The sequence below is a fragment of the Podarcis gaigeae genome, assembly GCF_964106915.1.
Source record: "Podarcis gaigeae genome assembly, chromosome: 4".
Classification (NCBI taxonomy): Eukaryota; Metazoa; Chordata; class Lepidosauria; order Squamata; family Lacertidae; genus Podarcis; species Podarcis gaigeae.
In genome coordinates this window covers 41,848,058-41,873,147 of record NC_139677.1, presented here as the reverse complement: position 1 = coordinate 41,873,147, position 25,090 = coordinate 41,848,058, and the positions used below count along the sequence as shown (strand labels likewise).

The 25,090-nt window shown below is 38.7% G+C and overlaps 1 protein-coding gene across 8 annotated transcripts; it reads left to right on the top strand.

Moving 5' to 3' along the window:
• The first annotated feature begins 53 nt into the window (after positions 1-53).
• On the top strand, positions 54-24,456 carry AP1S2 (adaptor related protein complex 1 subunit sigma 2). Of its 8 annotated transcripts, none has more exons than XM_083734613.1 (6): positions 54-1,718; positions 4,836-5,014; positions 6,777-6,885; positions 8,090-8,227; positions 15,095-15,187; positions 22,516-24,456. In XM_083734613.1, the coding sequence occupies exons 2-5, from the start codon at positions 4,836-4,838 to the stop codon at positions 15,137-15,139; spliced, it is 471 nt and encodes a 156-aa protein (XP_083590739.1). In that variant the 5' UTR covers positions 54-1,718; the 3' UTR covers positions 15,140-15,187; positions 22,516-24,456. The 8 variants fall into 8 exon arrangements, with proteins under 8 accessions (XP_083590739.1, XP_083590737.1, XP_083590740.1 ...); XM_083734609.1 differs by lacking the exon at positions 54-1,718 and adding an exon at positions 1,751-1,905; XM_083734611.1 differs by lacking the exon at positions 15,095-15,187.
• Positions 24,457-25,090: the final 634 nt, after the last annotated feature.

Sequence of the window (25,090 nt, the reverse complement as noted above, 5' to 3'; positions counted from 1 at the left end):
TTGCCTGTGGGTAGGCTGGGTATCATATTGCTTATATGTTCCATTAATCCATTAATCTTAAAATGCCATAAATAGATAATCATGGCATCACATCTGCCTCAACTAAGCTCATTTCCAGAAAACTATATTGCTCTCAAAATTAAAGGCTGTCACAGATCCTAAAACATAATGTGTTGCCATTCCTACACGTCCTTTATGGAATTTCTTCTGCTAAATTTGAGTATTTATCAATTACATTTATATCCAGCCCTTCCCTGATCTTAAAGCATTACTTGATTCTACCTCCTGCAATTTATCCTCCTGTGAAGCTGAGGATGGCCCCTGGTCACCCGGGAGCTTCAAGACAAAGAATTTGAGCCTGGGTCTCTCCAGTCTTAAACCAACAGTCTAACGCAGACTGTCCTCTGACACAATTGCATGAAGAGTCATTTCCCGTCATTCTGGGGTTCCTGGACCTTAAATAAGGTAGTGCACTTCCTTGCGTTTACTAGCGAGGCTTGAGAGTTGTGCAAAGTGACTGGTAGTGAACAAAAGGCTACACTCATAACTGCATTACTGTATTGTTACAAGCAACTTTTGAATCCTGGGCAGAAGAACCTATAGAACTTGAGAAAATTCTGACACTTCACATATAACAGAGAAAACCTGAAAGTGAAGCACTAATTGGCTAGCTGGAATATCCTGGGACAGTTAGTGCTAACACCAGCAGCAAATCCTTCTGAGTGGAGTGGGACTTTTCTCCAAGTGAATGAGTTCAGGACTTGCAGAAATGAAAATGCTTCCGTGTCCGCTTTTAGGCTTGCATATTACTCTGTTGCGGGACTAAGCCTGCCCGTTGATGCAGACGATGCTGTGGTCTGACTCAGTGCAAAGCAGCTTCCTATGTTCCTACATTCTACTCACACGTTACTATCTTTCTAAGAAGCTTAATAGCCAACTAAGCGGCTAGAAGCAATGCAAAAGTGTGTGTGTAAGACTAGAGGGAGAGTTACAGAGAAGACATAGCTTAACGATGACAAGCTGGAACCAATTACCGGTGGGGGGGGGTGAACGACCCTGCGCATGTGCAATCGGTGCAATTCTGTCGAGGCTTCATATACCGCCTTGTGTGCCTGGGTGGGTGGGCAAGATGAGGGCGTCCCCGTCTGATTGGCTGATCTGCTTTCCCCTTGTGCTTTTGATTGGCGAGATGCGAGCAGAGGCGGGGGAAACACAAATATTGCCGACTACCCGGCTTTCTGATTGGTCCGCCTCGCTCTTGTCACAACCCGCCGTGTCCGGTTGGCTGTTGCCTGCGCACCGGTTACTACCCGCTCCCCAACCTTCTGTCGTGCGGTTCGGCCTCAGGGATTGGCTGCCCGGGAAATCCTTCCTCCTCCTTTCACCAACCTCGCCCCGCCGCGCTCCCACGCACACCCCGCCCCTTGGGTACACCCTGGTGTCCGCTGCGAGGGGGCGAATGAAGTTTGGTGGCTGAAGGGAAGAAGTGGGGCCGCCCGCCCGCCCCCTGCGACGAGCTCCTGGCCCCGCCTCCTGGCCCCGCCACAGTTGGCACGGCCTGCTCGCCGTGAGGAGCCCCTCCCTTCCCTCGCTCTGGTGAGGAGCGTGGCGGCGGTTGCTCCCTGCGTAGTTTGAGAGAGCGCTGAGCAGACACTCTCCACACGCGCACACTCGCGCAGAGACACCGGGGCGCGCGCTTCGAACGCTCCTGACTAACGGTAAGTGATGCGGCGAGCCTGGCCTCCTTATAACGGTCAGAGGCGTCTCCTCACGGAGCCCCCCCCTTTTTTTAATACGCCAACGGGTGGAAGGCGGGGGGAGGCTGTAAAGACCGGCTGTAAAGACTCTCCCGCTGTCTCTTGTTCGCCGCCGCCGTCGTGTGCATATATAAAAATGTGCGCCCAGGTACAGGAATACACAGCGCGTGCATTTGTATACAAGCCGCGCGCGCTCTACGTGCTGACAAAAAAAGAGAGAGTATTTTTCCTCGAGGTCTTGGCGGGGTAGATGCGTCGGTCGAGCTGTTCGTGACCCGTCAGTGTTAGGCCCTATTCTGAAGGAGATGGTAGGAGCCGGAAGGGAACGCGAGGGTCATCTAGTCCGACCCCTTGCAATGCACGACTCGTTTGCCCAACGCGGGGCGCGAACCCACGACCTTGCTGAGATCAAGAGTCTCCTGCCTGGCCCCTTGGCGCTGCCCTCGGTCGTTCTCGTGGCCCCTGATGCCACGCTGGCTTGGCAGGCTGCTTGCCTTCGACAAACACAAACACAACAACACCCCCTAAAAAAAAAAAAAGACGATTCACTTCTTGTAGCATTTTATTGTGGATTTTGCTTCTGGTGGCCGTGGTTGTAGTTGGACCCGTGCGCGATTCCTCATAAATGGGATGCTGGAAGGAAGTGGATGTATGAGTGGGGTAACCAGCTCCTAACATGCGCTTCAGCTATTTCTTTTTTTTTTTGAGGAGGGGGATGTAATCCACACGCAGCCTGGATGAACAAAGGTGGCTCCCCTCTCCCCTCCATCCCTTCCCTGCACATGCTTACATGCGAATTTGAAGCGCTTAAAGCCTAAAAGCAGAATGGTGTTTGTCCTTAGTGTGGTCTTGCATATGTATGCTGAGAGACCCTGGGAGAAGGAGGGACAGAGATCATTTTTTGAGCATGAGTGCTTTAGCCTTCTGGACAAATATTGGGGATTGCAGGTGAGCTGCTTTCCACCAAGGAGATTAGCCACTAGAAATGTATTATAAATAAGGTAAGCTTTTGCCCTATGGTATTATTGCAGTTTTGATTCTCCATACAAATAACCCATTTAAGGATACTTCATAGATCAGATTAGATTATGCCTAATGTTCTGGGATTTGTAAAATAGAACAAATCTATATTGCTCTGAAGTTCTCTGGGAGGACTTCCTTTTGTTTATTCTTTGCTCCTCTTCCTGTATCTCATGTGATAAAGTGAGAGATACATCACTATATTCAGATTGAGAAATGTGTGGTTTGTGTGGTACTAAATTTCCATATTTAACTGTCCAGACTGCTCTGGCTCAAGAATACAAATTGCTTTTTAACTTATATTTTTAAAGAGACAAATGCCTTTAAAGTTCAAAGTAACTCTCTTGTAACTTTCACTGAGGTCTTCTACATAGTGAGGAGAGCTTACAGAAAAACAACTTCTGCAAGCAAGGCTTAGTCAAAATCTTTGGCTCACAGCTACACACCTCATGAACTTGGTATTTTCATGTTCTAACTCCATTTTGAAGATAATACCCTAAGTAGGAATGGACCTGTCATGGCTGTAGCTATTTGTAAGAGGGGCAAGTTTTATATTTGTGTGTGGCCAAAAAGGTCTAGGTAGTTCCTTCAAAAAGATTTCAACTCCGAAATTCACTCGATCTTAAGAAAGAACTGCATGCATATTTGGTGTGTGTGGATATTCTTTAGTACAAATTTACTTGACCACAATATGTATAGTTGGTGATAAGAGCTGTTCATCCCAGATGCACTTTGTTGAACTCAAAATATAGTGTGATGCTACATAATTTTCTTCAGTATTTTCCACCTTCTGAAACCAAAGACCTATCTTCAAGTATGGCTTGCAATATGTGAATCACATCTCATGTTTGAAGCATCAACGTTCCTGCTTTTTTAATACCATTTAGTGTGGATGCCATCACTTCCTCTTTGACCTGCCTCCTCACCACATATCGTTCAGGCACAGTTATCAAGGCATTTTAAAGTTTATAAGTTGGTTCTTTAGTATATTTTGCTTGTTTTTAGCTGCTTCTCCCAGGTTGTTTGTTGCTTTATATGTTCTTTTCTTCGCTTTTTTTTTTTTTAAAATGGAAGCCTGGCCATAATGAACCACAAAACAATACTCATTTATCTGTTACCTAAATTTGCTCACATAAGTAAACCTTCCACAATCTGTATGGTGGATTATGTGTAATGCTTGCATAAATGTTTGCAAGATGATGTCTTTCAAGTTGAGTGTAAAATTTGTTTACAATTACTGTATAGCTTGCTTGCAGAAAGAAGTAGACATAGATATAGGAAGAAGGCTAAGGCCAGTCTGACCAACAGCATTATATTTTCAGCATTGTTATTTTATGCCATATCTTTTGTGTACAGTAGAAGAGTCAGTGTAGAAGAATGGGCTGGTTTTTAATAAAGTATATTGTGCACCTGCAACAGCATAACTAGATCAGTAGTCTTTGGTCCCCAGAAGTTATAGGACTAAAACTTCCATCATCCCTGACCATTGCCTAAGCCCTAAAATGGCTGGGGATGGTGGGAGTTGAAATCCAACAATGTTTGGGAACCCAGAGTTGAAGAATACTGACCCAGATAACAAGGATCTTGCTACTAGAGATCTGTTTAATATGAAATTTATAGCTTTTCAGAGTTGAGAATTTCTATTGCTGTGCAATGAGTTCTAGAAATGTTTATAAAAACAGCAGCAATTTTAACCTAGGGCATTATGCTACATTTGTCTTCAATGGGAAGATGTTAGTAAATTATGATTAATTGCTGTAAATATGTTTTGCATTTAAACTTCACTTGTATACAGTTGTATACAATTTAGATAACTTGATAAAACTCACTACTGTGTTTATCTTATCCAGATTTTTCAAAATAATTATTTAAAAATATGAGCCACTGTCTATCTTTTGAGATTCCTTGATGTCCTTTCCCACAGCCTGCTTTTAGAGCTTAATTGGAAAGAAAAATGCTGGTGATCTTAATGTTCAAACGCTTTCTCAAATGTATAGCACACACTATGCAACGGGACTGAAGGATTGACATGAAACTGTGTTTTATTTAACTCAACAGATGCAGTTTATGTTGCTTTTTAGTCGTCAAGGGAAGCTGAGACTTCAGAAATGGTATGTCCCATTATCTGACAAAGAAAAGAAGAAAATCACAAGAGAACTTGTTCAAACAGTCTTGGCCCGTAAACCGAAAATGTGCAGTTTTCTGGAGTGGAGGGACCTGAAGATTGTCTACAAAAGGTGGTTTTCCATCCTTACACTTACAAGTTCTATCCAACAAAAGATATATTGAATAGCAGAAATAAGGATTTCGTCTCTTATGTGTGAAAAACATATTCAACTTTCCTCAAATATAATTCAATAGCATTGTAGGAATTATTCATGTCTGCAGTACTTTTTCTGTGTTGTAAAAATGAGATAATTTTACACTTAATAAAATAGTTATGCACTCAGATTTTTCATTAAATAAGGCATACATATTTGAAAATTATGTTTTAAAGGCTATTTAATGTACTTGAATGTAAAAAATGTTACATCATTTTATTTTATATAAGCTAGGACTTGATTTTGCTCAAATATAGAAAGGTTGCACAATTACACTATCTTATTCTTCTCGCCTGTTCAACTGTAAATTTAAGAGCTATGAAATGTTGTACTGTCTGCTTAATGCCGTGAAGGAAAATTGTTCTTGATACCACAGTGAAATTATTTCAATCTTTGTTTCAATAGGTAAACAGATCAAGTACTACCTTTGCTTCAGTGCATTCATAAATCTCTCACAGTTGGAAGTGTCATGCCCTGCAAAACTACTTACAACTTTATTTATTCATTTTATTTGCCGATTTTCTACAGCTGAGAAAATGCAATCAAAAATTAAAAATATTGTTAAACTGATAATACAAATGAGGACTTACTGATCGCATCTCACTGAAACAAGCCACAATGCCACACTTCAAATTAAGGGACAAAGAGAAAAGTCTTTGCCTGGCAGATAAAAGGTTGTTTCAGGCATGCCTCCCTGGAGAGAGCATTCAACAAGTGGGAAGCCATCATTGAAAAGGCTTGATCTTGTGTTGTCACTCTTCAAACCTTCCATGAAAGAGGCCCACATAAAAGTACCTAGGATGATAATTGTGTTCTAGAGTAGGGTGGGGAACCTTAGGAGCCCCTCTCTTAGCAAAGTCACTTAAATAATGCCAATGTAGGCAGAAATAAAAGAAATCCTGATAACACTGTGTTGAGGAAAATGAACAAAAGCAATGTATAAATAGGCACATGCTGCTTCAGGAAACACCATTTTACCTTTACTGGTTGTCAAGGAACTCCTCTACCCTTACTGGCTGGTTGACTTATGGATAACAAAGGTTACCCTTAAATTACAAACTGCTGTAGCACTTCCAACACCTTACAGGCCTCTATCTCCATTCAGGCCACACCCTTCACTCTGCATCCGCCTAAAGTGATTTGCCTGGCTGTAATGTGTTCTTGAAATGTATTAATGCACCTTCCTTGCCTGGGTGGAGGATAAAAGGTGTGTGTGTATTTAGCCACCTCTGGCTTTTATTTGGCAGAATATAGCTTACTGTACAAGGTTAAGTATCTCATTCTACACCCCACTCACTACTGGTATGTGGCCCTTGAGATGGAAAAGATTGCTGGGGGAGGGCTTCCACAGCCATCTTGAAAGTTTGTTTTCATAAAAACAATAACTGCTATTATAATTATTCTTTCCTACAGCTATTGATTGAATAACTGTTGATAACACACTCAAATATGAAATTGTCCACAAACTGGCAACTACAATGAGGTACTTGGAAAAAGCCATAATAAAGCTATTTTCAAGCCAGTTTGTAAAGTTAGTGAATTCAGGTTAATTTTGAAAGTTAATGCATTACTCTGAGGAAGTTGGCACAGTTAATTTCTGTGAAATATGTAATGGGTATGTATAATTCTTAAAACAATCTGGCAGTGTTTCATAATTAGAGTAACATGTTTCTTTCAGATATGCAAGTCTCTACTTTTGCTGTGCCATTGAAGATCAGGATAATGAGCTAATAACCCTGGAAATAATTCACCGTTATGTGGAATTGCTTGATAAATACTTTGGAAGTGTAAGTTATTAATTGGTTTTTCTGGTCTCTGTAGGTGACATCCAAGGATGTCTGCCTGTTTGGGCAGTGGAAATCCACTTGTGTAATGGGGCTTGGGTTTCTCTTCTCCCCATGTTCTCCCTGCTGCCACATATTCCCAAAATCTGCTCCAGAATTTCTTTGCAACCTCCAGAATAGATTTGGGGGATATATGGGGTGCGGGGGGAGAAAGCAGAAGCCTCACTGCCTAAGTAGATGCTCACTCAAGCTCCATTGGGTCTCATCCTATATTATAAATTTCTGTAATGAAGTTTTTTATTTATGTAATACACAAATTAAGATGACTTATTTTTCCTGAAGAAAATAAAAAAAATGTTTTAATACACATAAGAAATAACACCTAGTGCTGTCTGTACATGAGTGGAACAGATTTCTGAAGAGGGCTTTCTCTTCCTCTCCTCTCCCTGCAGCCCTCAAAATTTACTCATGAGGTTTGCCAGATCTAGATTAACAATAGCTTTGCCCTGGGAGCGGGGTGGGCATGTTGCAGGGAGAAGATAAAAGAAGAGGAAGCTTCACTGTGGAAGTTTGCTTATGTTACATTAGTTTTCACCCTCACAGTGCTTTTGGGGAATTTTAATATTATTCTGCACTCTGAAAAGTGCTGTAAAAGAATAATAAATTTGGTATTTTGATTTTATATTAACAGCATGTATGCATTATTACTGTGAATGAGAATAAAAAAGTTATCTATTGCATTACATTATATAGGTCTGTTTCCTTACTGGGAACTGTTAATGAAGTCTGAAAGTAAAGAATTTGTCAGATATTGCATGTCAAATACCAATACTGTATGTAACAAGCAAGAAACTAGTATTTCTTCCATCAGCAACTTCACTGAATCTTCTTTGAAGATATTCAGTAGTGTGCTGCTGCTGTTACAAATGCTATTACATAATTTAGAGAACTCTGTGGTATATATATGAGGCCTAGTTGATGAGCTCAAATGATACACTTATTTAAATGCCTGTTCCTTATATTTTAATGTTACTATTTAAATCAATATTAATATTTTCTCAAAAGTTTGTTCCTTACCAAATCCGTGACTTGGCCTTTGGTGATTACACAGAAGATCATGACAATGTGTGTTTCTTTAAAAACCACAAGATCTTGGCACCTTAAAGAAGGGATTAAAGCTCAACATGTTTTTTCCTATGTTTTCTAGGTATGTGAACTTGATATCATCTTCAATTTTGAGAAGGCTTATTTTATTTTGGATGAATTTCTTTTGGGAGGGGAAGTACAGGAGACCTCAAAGAAAAATGTTCTTAAAGCCATTGAACAAGCAGATCTATTACAAGAGGTAAGAAATTTGTTTTTTTGTCAAAACTCCACCAGCATGCTTTACTCTTTTCTAAGAAAAGCATCTTATTTCTCCAGAAGTTGTTGAAAAAGTTTTTCAGCATGTCTAGCATGTAGCTTCTCCTTAATAGTCTTCTGTACAATATTGCTTTACCCACTTCTTATTCTGTTAGCTAGCATCACTATATTCAGTATATAACCTATAAAGAACAGTAATACTGCTTTATTTTTTTAAGGTTTCCTTTCATAATGTGTTTGGTGTTGTATGTGTTGCTAGACATGCAGCTACTGTCTCCATGTGTTTGTCTTCTTGTCTAGGCATTTCTGTTGTTTTTATTCAATTAATTTATATCCGTTTCTTTTTATTCAATTAACTGAATGATTATAACTAATTTTTGTCATACCTGATGCATGTATGCCTCTTTCATTGCTGAAATCCAGAAGCTAGACTCTCTTCTTTGAGACGCTAAGGTATAGTTAACATTAACTGTTTTAAAAACAAGTAACAGTGCCATAGCTAACTTAAGTAGATGTACACTGTGCATTTAGAAAATAGTTATAACACTAGTCTTAGAACCGTAGCAAATAAAGTAGACTTTTGGGTTGAAACTTTGCACCTCAGCTGCTAACAAAATGCATTTCCTGTATTACATCCTGTTTTTACTTCCTGAGAGAAGCCCGAAGAGACTAACAGAAAACAATTCAATTAACACAGCATCAGAATAATCAATATAACACAGCATAGCATATATCAAAAAATGAAATATGTCAAAGCCATAAATCTTTGAATTACATAAGAATTAATTCAATAGTAAGGGTCCTGCTTCTGGCCTTGTTGTTCCCACCCCATTTCCCTTTACCTAGCCTCATTGGTATACAGATAGCAGCTGCATAAATATTAGCGAACTCTGTTGCCTTTAGTGCACTGATTAAGAATTAGGGTTTAAGCACAGTAGTTGGAATAACTCATTTTTTGTTAGGCTACATAAAATTCCTAAATCTTGAGGTGATAACATAGAACTGGCACTACAGATGATTTGAATGATGGTTCAGAGCCATGTTATAAGTGCAGCAAGTCTGTTTCTACATAAAGGAACATGGATTTAGCCTGCGTGCTTGTACAGTTATGCAAATGTGAACTTTTGTGGCTTTGTATTGCGAACATGGGTGGTGTTTTGAGATGTGTATTTGCTTTGCTTTGATATGTGTTTTGTTGAAGTCCCATCTTTCAGTCCTCCTGTATCCACTCATTAGTGAGACTTTTAAAATAATAAACCATAAATTTATCCTGGTAATTAAGTGGCCATCCCATCCAAATATATATTAACCTCTTGGGTTTTGCCGCTTCAGAATATATACACTGGGACTACTTGTTTAAAAGCATTCTTCATTAAAAATTCACTGCCTTTAAAATACTGGTAGACTAAGGAGAAGGCTCAACTGAGTAGAAGTTTTCATACGGATGTTGACAGTGTAGTGATTCTGAATTCCCACAAATACTCTGGCTTGTTCATATTATATAAGAAGCTTTAGAAAAAGTTGCAGAAGGAGCAGGTGGCAAACAGAATACTGTGATTAATACAACAGCCATCAAGACTGTTGCGATTGCATACAGTGTCTTTCAGTATATATTTTTCCATTTTCTTAAAATGTTTGATTCTTTATTCCTTACATGAGGTGTAACCTGCTCATGCTTATTTAAAGTGCATGTGTGCAGTGCATGTCTGCAAAGTTGGCCATAGGGGCAACAGTCTGCATTGCTGAAGTGCCTATGAGTCGAGGTGTTGGATGCAGCAAGTCAAGCTTGTGCAAATACGCATGGTAAGACAGATGGCAGAGGAAGGCAGAAAAAGGCAATGAGTAGATGGGTGGGCTTTGGTCACTAAACCTCCAAACTTAATCCTTACCTGGGGGTACGCCCTGCTGAATTAAGTAGAATTTATTCCTGAATATACCGTATTTTTGGCTCTATAAGACTCACTTTTTCCCTCCTAAAAAGTAAGGGGAAATGTGTGTGCGTCTTATGGAGTGAATGCAGGCTGCACAGCTATCCTAGAAGCCAGAACAGCAAGAGGGGTCGCTGCTTTTGCTGCGCAGCGATCCCTCTTGTTGTTCTGGCTTCTGAGATTCAGAATATGGTACATGGTTAGGCTTGCAACCTCAAACACGGCTGAGATTATTTTTCTCTTTTAACCTATCCACAGGAAGAAAATGTGATATTGGAGATTAGTGAGGAAGGAATATGAATTAAAGGGGTGGAGGAAGATTTTTTTTTTTTTTACAGCTACAACACTATGCACACTTTTGAGAGCAAGTCTTGCATAGTGTGGCTGCAGAGAGATCTATTTGCTATAGCTGTATGATCTTACTTCATTGTTACTATTGGTTTAGTTTGCTTTGATCTTAATAGTGCGCAGTGCCTTGTAGGCTGATAGGAAATTAACAGGTTTGTTTCATAAATATGATTTTACAGAGGTTGGAGTGGAAGTTGAAGGGAGGAGGATTTCCCTCCCCTAACAGATTTTTAAGTATTATAAAACAGAGGAAATGAGAACAGAAAGATTAGACAGGTGACAGCCGCTTGTACACACATAGCTATACATACCTCATGGGGTTCTGGGGAGAGAGTTGAGGGCTGCTGCCAGGAAGAAAGGCAAGCAGAAAAGTGGACCCCATAAGAAGAAGAGTTTGGATTTGATATCCCGCTTTATCACTACCCGAAGGAGTCTCAAAGCAACTAACATTCTCCTTTCCCTTCCTCCCCCACAACAAACACTCTGTGAGGTGAGTGGGGCTGAGAGACTTCAAAGAAGTGTAACTAGCCCAAGGTCACCCAGCAGCTGCATGTGGCGGAGCAGGGAATCGAACCCGGTTCACAAGATTACGAGTCCACCACTCAACCACTACACCGCACTGGCTCACTGAAGGGTCTGGCAGGGCAGCTCTCAAAGCGCTCTGGGGCTGCAAGTCAGACATAGCAATGCCTCTGTGGCCAGGGTAAAAGAGAAAGAAAAAGGGCGTCAGGGGTGTGTGTACCTCTTCCTCTTCCTCTTGGTAATGTATTTTTGTTGAGTCTATCCACTCTGTGAACTACTGCATGCCATGGTCCCCTCTAAGGATTCTTCAAAGTTCTGGCTATATGTTAAAGAAAAAGTAATGATACAAAGACAAACCATGTGGCAAATGTCATGTCTAGTTTGGCTCTATTATCTGGCTGGCATTACAGTCCAGAATTTATCTGGCTCCATAGTACTAGTACAAAATATTGGCATACTCTGTTCACATAATTTTATGGTGGATTCGTTTATTAACAGAATTTTGGCTGTCCTTGCTAGGCAAGCCAAAAATAGTGGTTGCCAGGACTTTTCTTAGCCATGTGCTCCAGTGACTCACTATGCTTCCCCTGCAGGACAGGATTGTGGGTAATTCACTGGTTTGACTACTCCAAGTCAAGTTGCTATTGGGCTTGAAGCAACCAAGGAGGTTTTCCCAGCAGGAAAGTATGGTGAGAAGCTTGGTGAACTATGGCCCCCAGGGTATCTGTCATAGTGGTAAAACACCCCCCAGCTTTGAGAAAGGATGGGAGTAATTTGCAGCTAGCTCTATAGCTCCCAAGTTTGGGAGCAAGATTGGCCATTTGTTTTGCTTGCCAGAGTGCAGTGGCACACTAGCTGTTGTGAACAAAATTTTGCACGTCTGTTTTACAGAGTAATTCTAACCTACCTTTCGATTAAAAGTGTCTGAGGTGGCTAATGAACCATAGTAAAAACAATATAAAATGCAGTTCCTTTTAGAATCCCTTCAAGAAAAAAAGTCCAATATTAAATTGCAGAACAAAATCCATAGATTTCTCTTCCATACAAATCCCCTTTAAAATCATAGTTTTGCCAGAACAAATCTTGTTTAAGAAATTGCAAGGGAGGTACAGCTGCCCAGCGGAAGTTGTTGAATGTGTGACATCTAAATGTTAAAAGGAAATAAAATAATATTTTCCCCTTATCAGTTTTACTCTTTCCCATCATCATTTAATTCACATAGACTTTCAGGGTTTGTATAATTGATAGTTTATCTTTTCAATAGTGTGTTAGTTATGTACTTTATCTTTTCAGAATTTGTTACTGCAGTGCCTGTGTTAGACTTTGTGTTTACATAAAGTTACAAAAAACTAAACATTTTAAAATTTTGTGGAATTTTGTGTTTCCTTTACATTGGTTAGTGTCTTTTTGGAAGTTAACCTATTTGTAATGGGTGATGTGTGTGTCATTCCGTTCCTTCGCTTTGGTTGGAATCAGTGCTGCCTTATATGTATGTAACAATCTGTTTGATAAAACAAATGTAAACATAATAAGTAGCTTTTCACTTGGGACTCTCTGTACAAAAGCTAGACAAGGAAGAGTCATTTATCCTGCCTTTGTAGCTAATACCATAATACTTCCTTCATACCCTAACACTGAAGGATTTTTAAAAATCACTTTGACAAGCTAAAGCACAAGGACAAAAGAAGGACAATCAGTCCTTCCAGGACAGATTGCAAATGCTCTTATTTAATTGTGTATTTTAGAATTACTTTATTATCAAGCACATAGTTCATGGGGAGGGTTACATTAGTAGTACATTTCCATTATTTTTGGAAATTAAGTACTCTGTTCACTAGAACTGTGATTTGATAAATTAGTGCATCATTGCTTCAAAGTTCATTTCATGTTCTGTGAGTGGACAGTGAGCATGTTCACTTGCAGATAACAAAAAAGATCTCACAAGAATGCATCTACTACTTAAGCTTAAGTTCTGCAATACTTAAGTGATTGCAGAACTGAGCTCCATGCAACCCATTTAAATCACCCTGGATGTGGCACAAGAAGAAAAGATTTTAAGACCTAGAGATGCCTATTCCGGAACAAAGTGGGAACTTGAGAACAAAGATAATCAGAGCTAAAAAGCCATAGGAGGCAGTGTGATATGGAGTGGGGAAAAATGGGAATAAATGCTTCACTCTTCAATTGCAAGATGCTTTCCCTCAACCACACTCCATATGTTTGCCTCCCCAAGATTTGCAGACACATTTATTATGGCAAAAAGCAGTGAGCAATAGATGTGCTAAGCCCCACATTCCCTGTTATGGCCCAGGTATTGGTAGTGACTCAGATCTGTGCCAGCTGCCAAACATGAGTTCAGCTCCTAAATACAAGGCAGTCAAGATTCTTGCAGTGATAACTTTTTTTTGTTCAGAGTATTTCCATATGATTTCAAACTTTCAGTTAGCTTGCTGGAGATATGGAGAGGACTTGGGACAGTGTTTACATCTAAAGTGTTCTCCATGTTACATACTTGGCCTGACTTATAGGTATGGCAGCAGTCCTGTAGCTCTGTCTAGAGCTGCCAGAGGAATGCAAGGCTTTAAACTTTACATGGGAGGACGGAGATCACATGGAGAAGTGAGGGGATGCCATGGTTAAAAAATGAATTGTGTACTGTGTGCCTATATGCACATAATCATTCTGTCCCTTCTACATGGTTTTTGACTTCTTGTAATATTGGAGTGACATAGGGAAATAAACACATTGCACACCTAATGTAGTTATTGGGTTTTTGTAATACTTAGCACTGAAAGAATCAGTACCTATGCTTTGCCTCTGAGAGATGTGTATTTCTGAACTGCTTGCATAAGTTATGAAGCAAGCACCTTTCTGTGTGGTAAAGCTGTTTAATCTCCCTTAAAGAGATTGTGCTTTGAATTAGATAACTGTCATCACCCTATTTGAATGTTTGATACTTTGACCTCAGCACAGAAGTAGTCTTTAAAGTATTTGGTAGAGGCAGGAATATTGAATGAGAACTCTGCCTTGTTCTCTATTGTTTCTTCATCGATGTCTTACATCGTAGTCCTTTGTAGCATGAGGGAATTAATGTATATTACATAGTACTAAATAGTTTGGGAATGGCATAACTCCACTATTGAAAATTATATGCTAACTTTAAGAAAGGCTTAACTTCAGCTTTTTAGGTTTTATGTTGTACTCTTCAGAAGAAAACTTCAAAGAGGCTAGCATTCTCTGAGATACTGTCTTTTAAAAACCCATTAAAAATGAATCCAATAGTCCAGTTACATCTTGCTAAGAGTTTTCAAAGCTATTAGTAAGGAGGAGATCTGAATTAATGTGATCTATTTGGGGACCAAATCAGACACGGTGGGAACTATAATTTATGTGTCTACCCCACTGTCATATAAAGTTGAGGGTCCTTAACAATAAATGGCGTCCATGTGAGACTGACCGACTAACTGACTTTCTCATGTACCTCACCTCCCTGTATTCAGTTGCTTCAGACACTTCCCTGTTTCTAGCTCCAGGACCAGAAGTGGATCATTAATGGAAAAAAATGGTTGGCAAAATGAACTGAGAGGAAATAAGGCACAGGAGGAGGGTAAGGGTGCAGTGTTCTTGCTGCAAGACCTGAGTCCCACCCCCATTTTATATGGGAATGGAGCTGACAAGTAGGAAGTATCTTCTACTGTCAAATATAGCTTGACTCTTAACAAATGCTCTCATTGTGTTCAGAATAACTTCCCCAACCTGAAGCTTGATTAGCTGTTGAAAAAGAAACATCTTGTTGTGTTGAGTTCTCATGTTTTTTATGTGGAGTTCATTGGAGTTGTTGTCTTTGTCACATTTTCATTAGCTTTGTCCTTGATAACACTGACTTTTTAAGCAATGCAAAGAAGCCGTTTACCTGAGAGCCTTAGCGGTCCTCATATGTACAAGTGTGTGCAATAGTGGATATTTTTTCAGATAGTTCTGCTACATTTTTTAAAAAAATGTTTAAACTTCAGACTTGCCAAATTTTCAATTGTGCTTGATTTTGTTTGTAGAGCCAGAATGAAGACTGGGGAGGTTTGTCTGAGGATATCTTATGATTAAGAGCAGTCTAAAGCCTTAGCGTTTTGATCCCATCCATACGATTGGTAACTACCAAATTTACCGTTTTGGTGGCATAGTTTACATGGGTGCTTTGCAGAGTTTTGCACGTGTAATGGAACTCTTGCCTGATAAGTAAAAAGAAGAACAGAAAAGTGGCCAGTGATGAACTTAACCTTGTGCAACACTTGCATGAAAGTATTGAAATATGCTTTGGGTGCTCTTGTCTTATTTTCCTTTCATACTAACAGCATCGGTTTGAAGTGTGTGGTGTGTGGTTTTGTTCTGGTGTTGTTAATCTTTAGGTGTTAATAGAGGTTGGAAGGTTCACAAAGTTTTTTGCTAGGTAGGGCCTAATTATGCATTGAAACATTACCTGGAAGGGCCATGAAATTACCATAGGCCTTGCTGCAGAACTATTTATTTATGCTTTACTAGTCAATTTCATAGGACAAGCCTAATTTACATCTATAGTGCATTGCAACATTTTTGTTGAGTATTTTAGAGGAGTATGTTACACAAAAAGGTAAGTGTATTTTAAAGAAATCCCAGTGAACATTCAAATGGATAAACTGAAAACTTTCCAGAGCTAAATTATATACAGAGTAGCAGAAGTACTGTCATACCTTGGGATGAATACGCTTCAGGTTGAGCATTTTCGGGTTGCGCTCCGTGGCAACCCAGAAGTAACAGAACGCGTTACTTCTGGGTTTCGCCGCTCGCACATGTGCAGAGGTTCAAAATGACATCATGCGCAGAAACGCGACCCGCAGACGCGTGTTACATTCGCTTCAGGATGCGAACGGGGCTCCGGAACGGATCCGGTTTGCATCCAGTGGTACCACTGTAGTTTAAAAGCCTGGTATCATTTTTAAAGAAAAAAGTTAATTACATCTTCCAGTTTTTTTAAAAAGCTGAATTACTTTCAATAGAGTAATGGAATTACATGTAAAACAAGTTAAAACTTATCACACTTATTAATCCTGCCTTACCCCAGTAAGCTTGGGACAGTACAAATCAGGGTGAATAAATTATCTATATTTAAATAATATTTAAAAACTTCTGTTTTGTTTTATTTTATTTTATTTCTATTGCATTTATATCTTGCCTTTTCCCCGAAGGTGCTCAGTGTGACATACATGGTTCTCCCCTTCTTTGTTTAATTCCCAGCAGCTGTTAATAGCAGTTTACTCAATATACCTTTTAGCAAATTAGGTCAGTAAATGAGCATAGAAATATCAATGACTCAGAAGCCTTCTTTTAAAAGTTTTTAACAACTCCGCAGAAGGCCATTAAAGAGGAGGCAGGATGACCCTTCCTTGGGAGGGAATTCTAGAGCTTGGCATGGGCACTGAGAAGACCTTGTCTCTGTTCCCAGGCATCCTTTCAAAGTTGTTGGGACACACAAGAGTGATCCGTTGAAGACTCAGTCATGTGCAGGCATTTACAGAAGGGAGTCCTTCAGAAAACCCTGTCCTAAACTAAATGACTTTTAAAGGTTATCACTAGCACTTTGAATTGAGCCTGGAAATGAATTGGAAACCTGAACAATAGTTGTGAATGGACCATAGCTTTGTGATAGAGCATCTGCTTTGTATGCAGGAGATCCAGGTTCAGTTCCTGGCATCTCCATGTAGTGTTTAGAATGACCTGTTTGAAACCCTGAGGAGCTGCTGCCAGTGAGTGTATACAATACGAAGTTAGAAAGACCAATTGTCTGCATTTTCCTGTGTTTAATAGGAAAGTCATATGGCCCCCAGTAATCTGCCACATTCTTGACAACTGATAAGTTTTGAGACAGTTTTCAAAGGTAGCCCCATTTACAGCACATTGCAGCAATCTAGGCATGGTGTAACTAAGGTATTACATCACCTGACCAGATCTGCAGACTCCAGGAATGGATGTAGCTGGCACATAAGATTAAGCTGAACAGAAACGCACCTGGCCACAGCAAATAATGAATTGGATGTCCTAGAGTTGTTGCTGATCGGCTTGATAGTTGGTGTGGACCCCTAGTGTAGATAGCAGCTGTTGCTAGATCCCACGATACAGGTGAAGAAACAAAAACTTAGGAAGTTGCCTTATTTTGAATCAGACAATTAGGAAGCTGTCTACACTGACTGGCAGTGGTTTTCAACAGGATTATCTATCGGACCCTACACAGAGATGACAGGGATTGAACCTGATTTCTGAGCTACAGCCCTTCCTTAAAGATATAAGATGCTCCATACTCTAGGATTTGGTTGTCTCTACCATCATTTATGTGTGCCACAGTGATTATATAGAATGATTGCTGCGGGCCATTCTCCGCTTGAATAGACTGAACAAAAGATGAAATTGTTCAACGTTACAATACATTCATCTGCTCTGTGGATTCTGTCCCTGGTTTGAGTGTGACTGTGGAGTAATTTTCCATCTAGTCATGCTGGTACATATCTTCAGCTCTACTTATGGAGGGTACATCATGGCTCAAATAGTAAGTCTTCCCTTCTCTATTTCACTTGGTTGCAAAGTCCCAAACTTGATGAGAAAAGAGACACTTTCGTGTCAGCATTACCTACAATGTGATAGAAATTTGCTTAGGACCTGAGCTGCAAAAATTATGTGGGTAGGCTGCAGTGTAGAATATTGTCATCGAGAAGCTAACAGCTTCTTGACTCAGTGTGCCTGCCCTGACCTAATGTTTTAATTACTTTTGTAATGTTTTGAACCATTTCATTTTTCACTACCTGCCTGAGGTTGGAAAATGTAAAAAATAAAATGTTTTGTTAAATAATAACAAATCAACTTACTGGTGTTTAGCTGTCTTTGCCATTGTCCTACTCAAGAGTGGTTTGCTTAAGTGCTTCTGTGCAAGTTGAATTTAAAAGAAAAAAATTGCAAAAGCTCAACATTAGTAAGTCAAACCAGACCTTTACACCCTTCTGGTAAAACTTTGTTCTTCCTTATATAATATTCTGAATGCAGCAAACTCCTTTAGAAATGCTACACAATGCATGCTCACATGGGGCAAAGTGAAACAGAAGGAGCAAAATCAGATGCGGATGGGAACACTGATTCTAGGTTATTGACTAATTATTTTTGTATTTTTAAGAACTTGTTCAAAGACACTGTAGGAGGGAATGCTAGTCAAGGTTAAAGCTGATATAGCTCTTGCTCTGTTGCCTGAGAAGTTAATTCTTGTTTCTTTGCAATCTTATGCAGCATCATGAGTTGTGTGCAAAAATGATCTAATGAGAACAGAACATGTTTAGTAAGCATAGAATGCAGACAGTGTTGCAGGGAGACGGAGATTGAAAACTGGAAGGAAACTGGAATGGAGTGGCTGGAAATCTTATCTGAACAGGAACACTTCACATTAGTTGAGAAAGTTCATTTTCTTATTAAGATATTAAATGCTAACTAAATATAAGACTAACATGGATCCCAGTTGATATTAGAGCAGAAGAATTTTTTTTGGGGGGGAGGGGGGAGACTTTCCAGTTTAACATTTTCTGGAAAGCCCATATTTTTCATACATAAACACAGTGCTATGGGAATGTCCACAGGCTATTCTTATGCCTGGTTATTGTGCATGAGAATTTGGGCATTCCTATTTAAATGAGAATTCTCAGAAGGGTCTTTGGATTAGTCTTCTTAGAACTGGTCCTGAAACAGTTATATGAATAGTCTGATTGTACAGAAGCTCTGTGTGAGAGAATTTAAGATCCTGTTAAATTGGCCTTGGTTGGCAGGAAATCCCAAAAGCCAAGTCTCCATCTGAGTAGTTGGATTAACGGTTAGCTGGCTTGGAATGTTAATACAAGTGGTTTTAAAAATGGATTAGACAGAATGTGGTCATTGTGCTTATAGATAATTTGCAAGACTACACTTTATTTTTTTGCTGATGGGGGGATATTCTAACAATCCCTTGCTTGCAAATTGCCATGCTGAAAAACACATTGGGTGGAGCGGGGATAGAATTTGATGTAGTTAGATGCATTATCAAAAACTGAACAATTTGCGTACTTTAATTTCCACACCTCTTTCTGTGCCTCCAATAAAAAGGAAAAATGACAATTCTATTCAGCAGTACGCAGGCAAAGTTCTGCCTTCTCTACTTAAATGTAATCATATGCAAACAAATAATGTTTGACTATAGCCATGCATGGTACAGACGAGTCACCACAAGCTTGTTGTGAAATATGGAAGCATGCGTGCACACACACACAGACACACACAGAGCAACATTTTTTAAACAAATGATTCATTGATATCTAATTGCATATAGTTTGTTAAACATACTACAGTGGTGTGCTTTTCAAACCCTGAATAGCATGTTGTTTAATAATGCATGTGATTGAGAAGATTGGTGTAGAAATAGTGTAATAGCATTAAAAGTAGTGTTAAATAAAAAACCATTTGCATTATTGTATGCATGCAAACTTTTGTACTATTTATAAAGAATGTGCACATTTCTTTTGTAGCCACGTCATGAATACTTTAATGTCCCAGTATACTAAATGACTTCATTCACCATGCATACAGAGACGTGATAGAGCCGATTTACTCATGGCAGAATACTTATCCTCAGCTGGACGAATCCAGTCATCTTGAACAAATTAGTTTATCACATTTGTTTTGCTGTTGTATATTTTCTTTTCCTACCATTTGTGATGTCTGTGTTTTTTCTTTTCATGTGTCTTGTCAGCATGCCATAACTTCCATGTTAAATCTTACCAGTAGCACTTGTCATAGCATGTAGTATTCAAGCTGGAATACGTTGAGCCGAACATTGCAGTTTAAATACGCAAACACCATGGTGACTGTATTTTTCAAACAAAGTATGAATTGGTATTTGTGCATATATTACAGAAATCCATTGATAGTGAATTATCGTTGGACCCGTTAAATGTTTGTTTAACAGATAATGAGAAAAACTTCGTAGGCCATAGAAAAAATTGTTTATATGACTATATTTCAGTGCACTAATGGAGCTGACCCAAACATTGCCGCAACAGGCAGAATCTGTGCCTGCAGGTAATCATACAGAAACATCCACAGATATTCTGAGCCACTCTGCAATTTCTATTCAGAAATGTGAACATTCCAAGTGTGAGCAGTGGTAGACTAATTCTGTTTACATTGCTCAGGAGGCTGCTATAAAATAGTGATTGCAAAAATAGGAAAGGGGCAGGATTAGCCAAATGAACTATAAGTAATAGAAAATTCCAGATATACGTGTTTTACTTGAACAAAAATGTCAGTTATAGTTCACAAGGGGGTTTAACATTCTGAATTTACAACAGTCTGGGATGTATTAGTATCAAATCTTAGGATGTTTTCCCATTACAAAACTTTCCTTTTTTTGTTGTATTGCTTCTGTGAATGTATATGGTAAATGCTGCTTGCATTCTCCTCATGCCTGAATCTTTAAAGTGCTGTGCATGGAGTGCTAATGAGGTGCTGTGTTATGTTATAGCTTTATACGGCTGCATGCTTGTAAATTTCTGTGAATTAGTTTTCATGGCATGTCTATAATAAAGTATTGCATGCACTCCTGACGTGAATGGCTTCTTTTTTCCTCCATCTCTTTGCTATGATATATTTCATGTTTGTGCAGTTGGCCTTTGGTAATTCTAATCTACAGGCATAAAATATGTGAAAACATGTTTGATAAATGATTCAAACTTCAATGCATTAGCATTATTTAAATTGATTCTCAAGCATTACTCAGTTACACATTTTCAAACAGCTGTTAACATTTGTTTGATTGATATTCACAGCTACTATGTAGTTTAAATGCTCCCAGATTGCATCTGGGATGTTAACTAGTTGAGGGTGTGCTTGCTTCATTTACTCATAAAACATTGTTCATTAAGGTGCAAATTAACTTTTAATTTTTTACCCAGTATATGAAAATACACACAACAATAGTCTGATAGTATTTGCATATTGCCCAGAGTTTAGAGTCCATAAGCACTACTTCCTTTAGGTCCTGTCCTGATAGGAGAATATGAACATTTATGTGGATAGCTCCAAGTAGCATGGAAGTCCAGCCTATGCTTCACATGGCATACAGTGGCTCTAACCTACCTCACAAATCAGTGAAAGGAAGAAGAAAATACTATCTTCTTGATCTGCAGGTGCTGATGGAACGTGCCCATTCCCAAGTAGTTCTTGTGTGGCAAGGAGCTGTAGTTTGCCTCACAAATGGGAAGAATGGTGCCTTTCACTGCCAATAGATCTATTTGTCAGGAAACACCTTCTTTACACAGAGCAGATTAGGCTAAAACTTAACTGCAGTGCTATCTCGTATCCTGTCCTTCAGTTCCATACACTAGCATGTCTTTCTATCAATGCAGAATGGTGGCAAGTGATCATACTGGTGATTGTATGTACCATCTATGCTAATCTAGAGGTTCTAGGAACATCCCGCCCCACTTGTGATAGTCCAGCTCTTTTATCCTTATATCCATGAAAATTTAGAAGCATCGTTTATTTCTATGATGTGTAAATGAATAATAAAGGTAAGTTTCTTGTGGTTTCAGTCCCCTGACAATAGCCTTTTCAAAATTTCCAGTTTTAAAATCATGAAGTAGAAATTCTTTTTAATGTGTTTGTCTTTAATCTGGTAAGTTTTGTGGCCCATTTCTGTTCCTTTAGTTGAACATCCAGAAATTCAAAATGCATCTTTAACTATATTCTTTCACATTTTCAATGCTACCTTTTCTGAAAATTGTTGCCTAACTCTGACTCTCTCTTTTTGGTGCTGTGCCTTGTTTAGGATGCTAAAGTAAGTGTAAACTCTCTTGTGTTTATACAAAAATTACAAGTTATGCTTTTAACAGGAAAAACAACATGGTGTGCTTTTCTTAAGGTAGTCTTAGAAACATCTGATGTTCAGCTAACATTACAGTTGCTATCAAATCACTTCAAGAAGTACCATACAAACTTCACATATAAAGTATAGAAATCTAACTTTTTGAAACTAGAAATGTTGATTCTAAAAAGTTTTAGTGGTATCATAGCATTCTTTTATGTCAAACAGGATGGGGAATCTGTGGTCCTCCACTTGTTGTTGGATTACAGTTCCCATCATTCCTGACCACTGGCCATGCCTGCTGGGGTGGGTGGGAGTGGGAATTTTAATAGCAATATCCCCTATCTCTGCTCTGAAAACAGAAAATAATTTGCTTCCTCTGTTTGACGACAAAAGAAAAGGGATGGGTGTGTGCGATGAATATTATTATAAAATGCTTAAACATTGAGAGTGTTCTGCATAACTAGCGACTGCTTGGTGCATATCCTGAATTTCATCCATTCCCTATTAACATAGCACATATGGTTTGGCAGGAGCACAAAATCTGTTCATTCTCTAATTTTCCCTCCACAGGAAGCGGAAACCCCTCGTAGTGTACTCGAAGAAATTGGACTGACATAAACTTCCTTCTTTGCTGATGTCTTGTGTGATGTTTCCGCATAACTAAATGTTCACTGCCTTCATTTATTGTTAGCTAATGGTGTTATGATGCTATTTGTCAGTATTACTGTTCTGCTGAGCTACATCTTTTAGGCCTACAAGAAAAAATCCATTTACTGTAAAATTTAAAAACAAGGGAATGAAAGATTTAAAAACATTTTTCTGGGAGAAAAGGGATATTACAGTGATTTAAGCCACAGTAATTTACAAGCATTGATGAGTCATAAATGGCAATTTTAGTAAATATATTTTGTAAAATGCCATACATAATGTATCAAGTACTGTACATTATGTCATACACTGAAAAGAAACAATTCCATATGGCAGCCAGTCGAAATGTGTTAATTTGGTTTTGTGTAACCAAAGACTTTTACTATAAAGTCACCATTTGTTATACTCAGTTTAGGTTGTTAGATTGGGGAGAAACAATTGTTTTGCAGCTGTTCATAATACCAAAGAATTCTATTGAGATCTGCAAGTCCAAGATCTATTGTGAGATGTTAGTTGCTTTGTTTCTAGCAACACGGTTGTAAACAGAACTTGTATCAGAATGAAATTGTACAGTGTGAAATTCAGCCAGAAAACTGAGTTAATGTACAAAGGGAACACCAGCTGAGGCTACATGGAATTTTCTTTGTTAAAAAACTTATTTTTTTACTAGCTTAAATGCTTTCTTGATTGCTCATGTAATCCTTTCAAAAGTGTAAAGCAGTATTAAACCAGAAGTCGTTGAGATAGTTGACATAATCTCAAAGGGAAAAATGTAAGAAGAGAACGTTACAACACATCTGTCTACCTTTCTCCAAGTATATCAACTATACTTAAACCAGAACTCAAGTAGCTATTTTGATAATCTGACAATCTGTGTGTTAATCATTGTTTTTCATTTTTCATTCTACTTTGCAAGGATAGGTTTACTCCCTAAACCTATCTTTGAACACTTCTAGTGTGTTCAAATCTGAGCACACTAGAAGCAAACATTACACACAAACTCTTAAGTCATTGGCATACCTTACCTCAGCTAGTTTTTCAAAAGGCTGCAAAGCTATGCACACTTTATTTGGCAGTAAGTAATAATAATAATAATAAAACAATAATAATAATAATAATAATTTATTATTTATATCCCGCCTGTCCGGCTGGGTTTCCCCAACCATTCTGGGCAGCTCCCAACAGATTAAAAACAGAATAAAACATTAAGTCCTATTGAACAAAGCAGGATTTACTACCATATAAACATGCATAGGATCAGGCAACATGAACTCCACAAACTCTGTTTTACTCTGTCTTGCATTTTCCTGCATGTCCTACACTTCACATAGTGCAGAACCCCAGTACAGAACACCTGCTGTTGAAAGCAGTGTGACTTCCTGCACATTGTGTTTGTGTGCGTTACTGCACGCCTTTCCAATAATATGACTATCAAGTTCACCTCCTGTGGGTCTATTTGCTGTGATTACTGTGTTCCAAAGCATCCAAATACTTTATAAGCTGTGCCAGGCATTTGAAAGATCATGGCTTTTTGCCATAATCACAAAGGAGAAGTTATGAAAATATCATGTTTGCATAAGATACCCAGGAACCCTGTTCTACATTTCACTCACAGAAAATCTGGAATGAGTTTCAAGAAACATTAGAGTGGCCCTCTGTGTGATGTTGAAGTAATCGAATTACTTGACATTTTAAAAAGTCGAAAGCAATTTTTTTAATGTGTATTCAAACCATGTTTAAGGTTTACAATGTTGCCTTGTATGTGCTTGGTTGGAAGCTTTGTTGTGACTGTGACATAAGCTGTGTGGACACTGTCTTAGTATCACACCAGTTGAGTTGTAATAAATGTTCATTTTTACTCCATTGCTACGTCTGTCTGTTCAGAAACTTGTGGAAGTAATTCGTTTCCTTTTACGGTTAAGAATTTTAATCTTTTTCTTGACAGTTAAATATAGCACTTGTAATGCAGTAGAGGTTTTTTTTAACAGCAAGCATATCATGACTATACAACATTTTTTTCTAAGAAAAAGTACTTTGTGTTTTTCGGGAGTTTTGTTTGTTTGTTTGTTTGTTTAACCAGTTGTCCATGTTTAAAAACATAGACATCCAGTCAGTGGAAGTATTAGAACACAATTTATAGAAACAAAACTTTATTCTGTAGCACATCTTAGTTTATGAGGCGTTTTTCTTTTTTCTTTTGTGTTTTTTTCTTTACTTACTTGCAAATCAGTCATAAACAATAGTTCATATACAGCTGGGATTTTTTTTCATTTTTACAATCCTACCCCTCACAGAAGCACCAAATATCTACTTATTTACCTTTAACAAAAGACATTTCAGTTTTTAAACAAAAGTATCATTCCTCAGGTCGTATCATTCCTTAGGTCACCATGTATTCTTGTAGGCCTATAACAATATTCTATATAAGGTATTTTCCCATTATTTCAGAATAAGTATTGTGGTACTCTATTGCAGGGGTAGCCATTGTGGTGCCTTC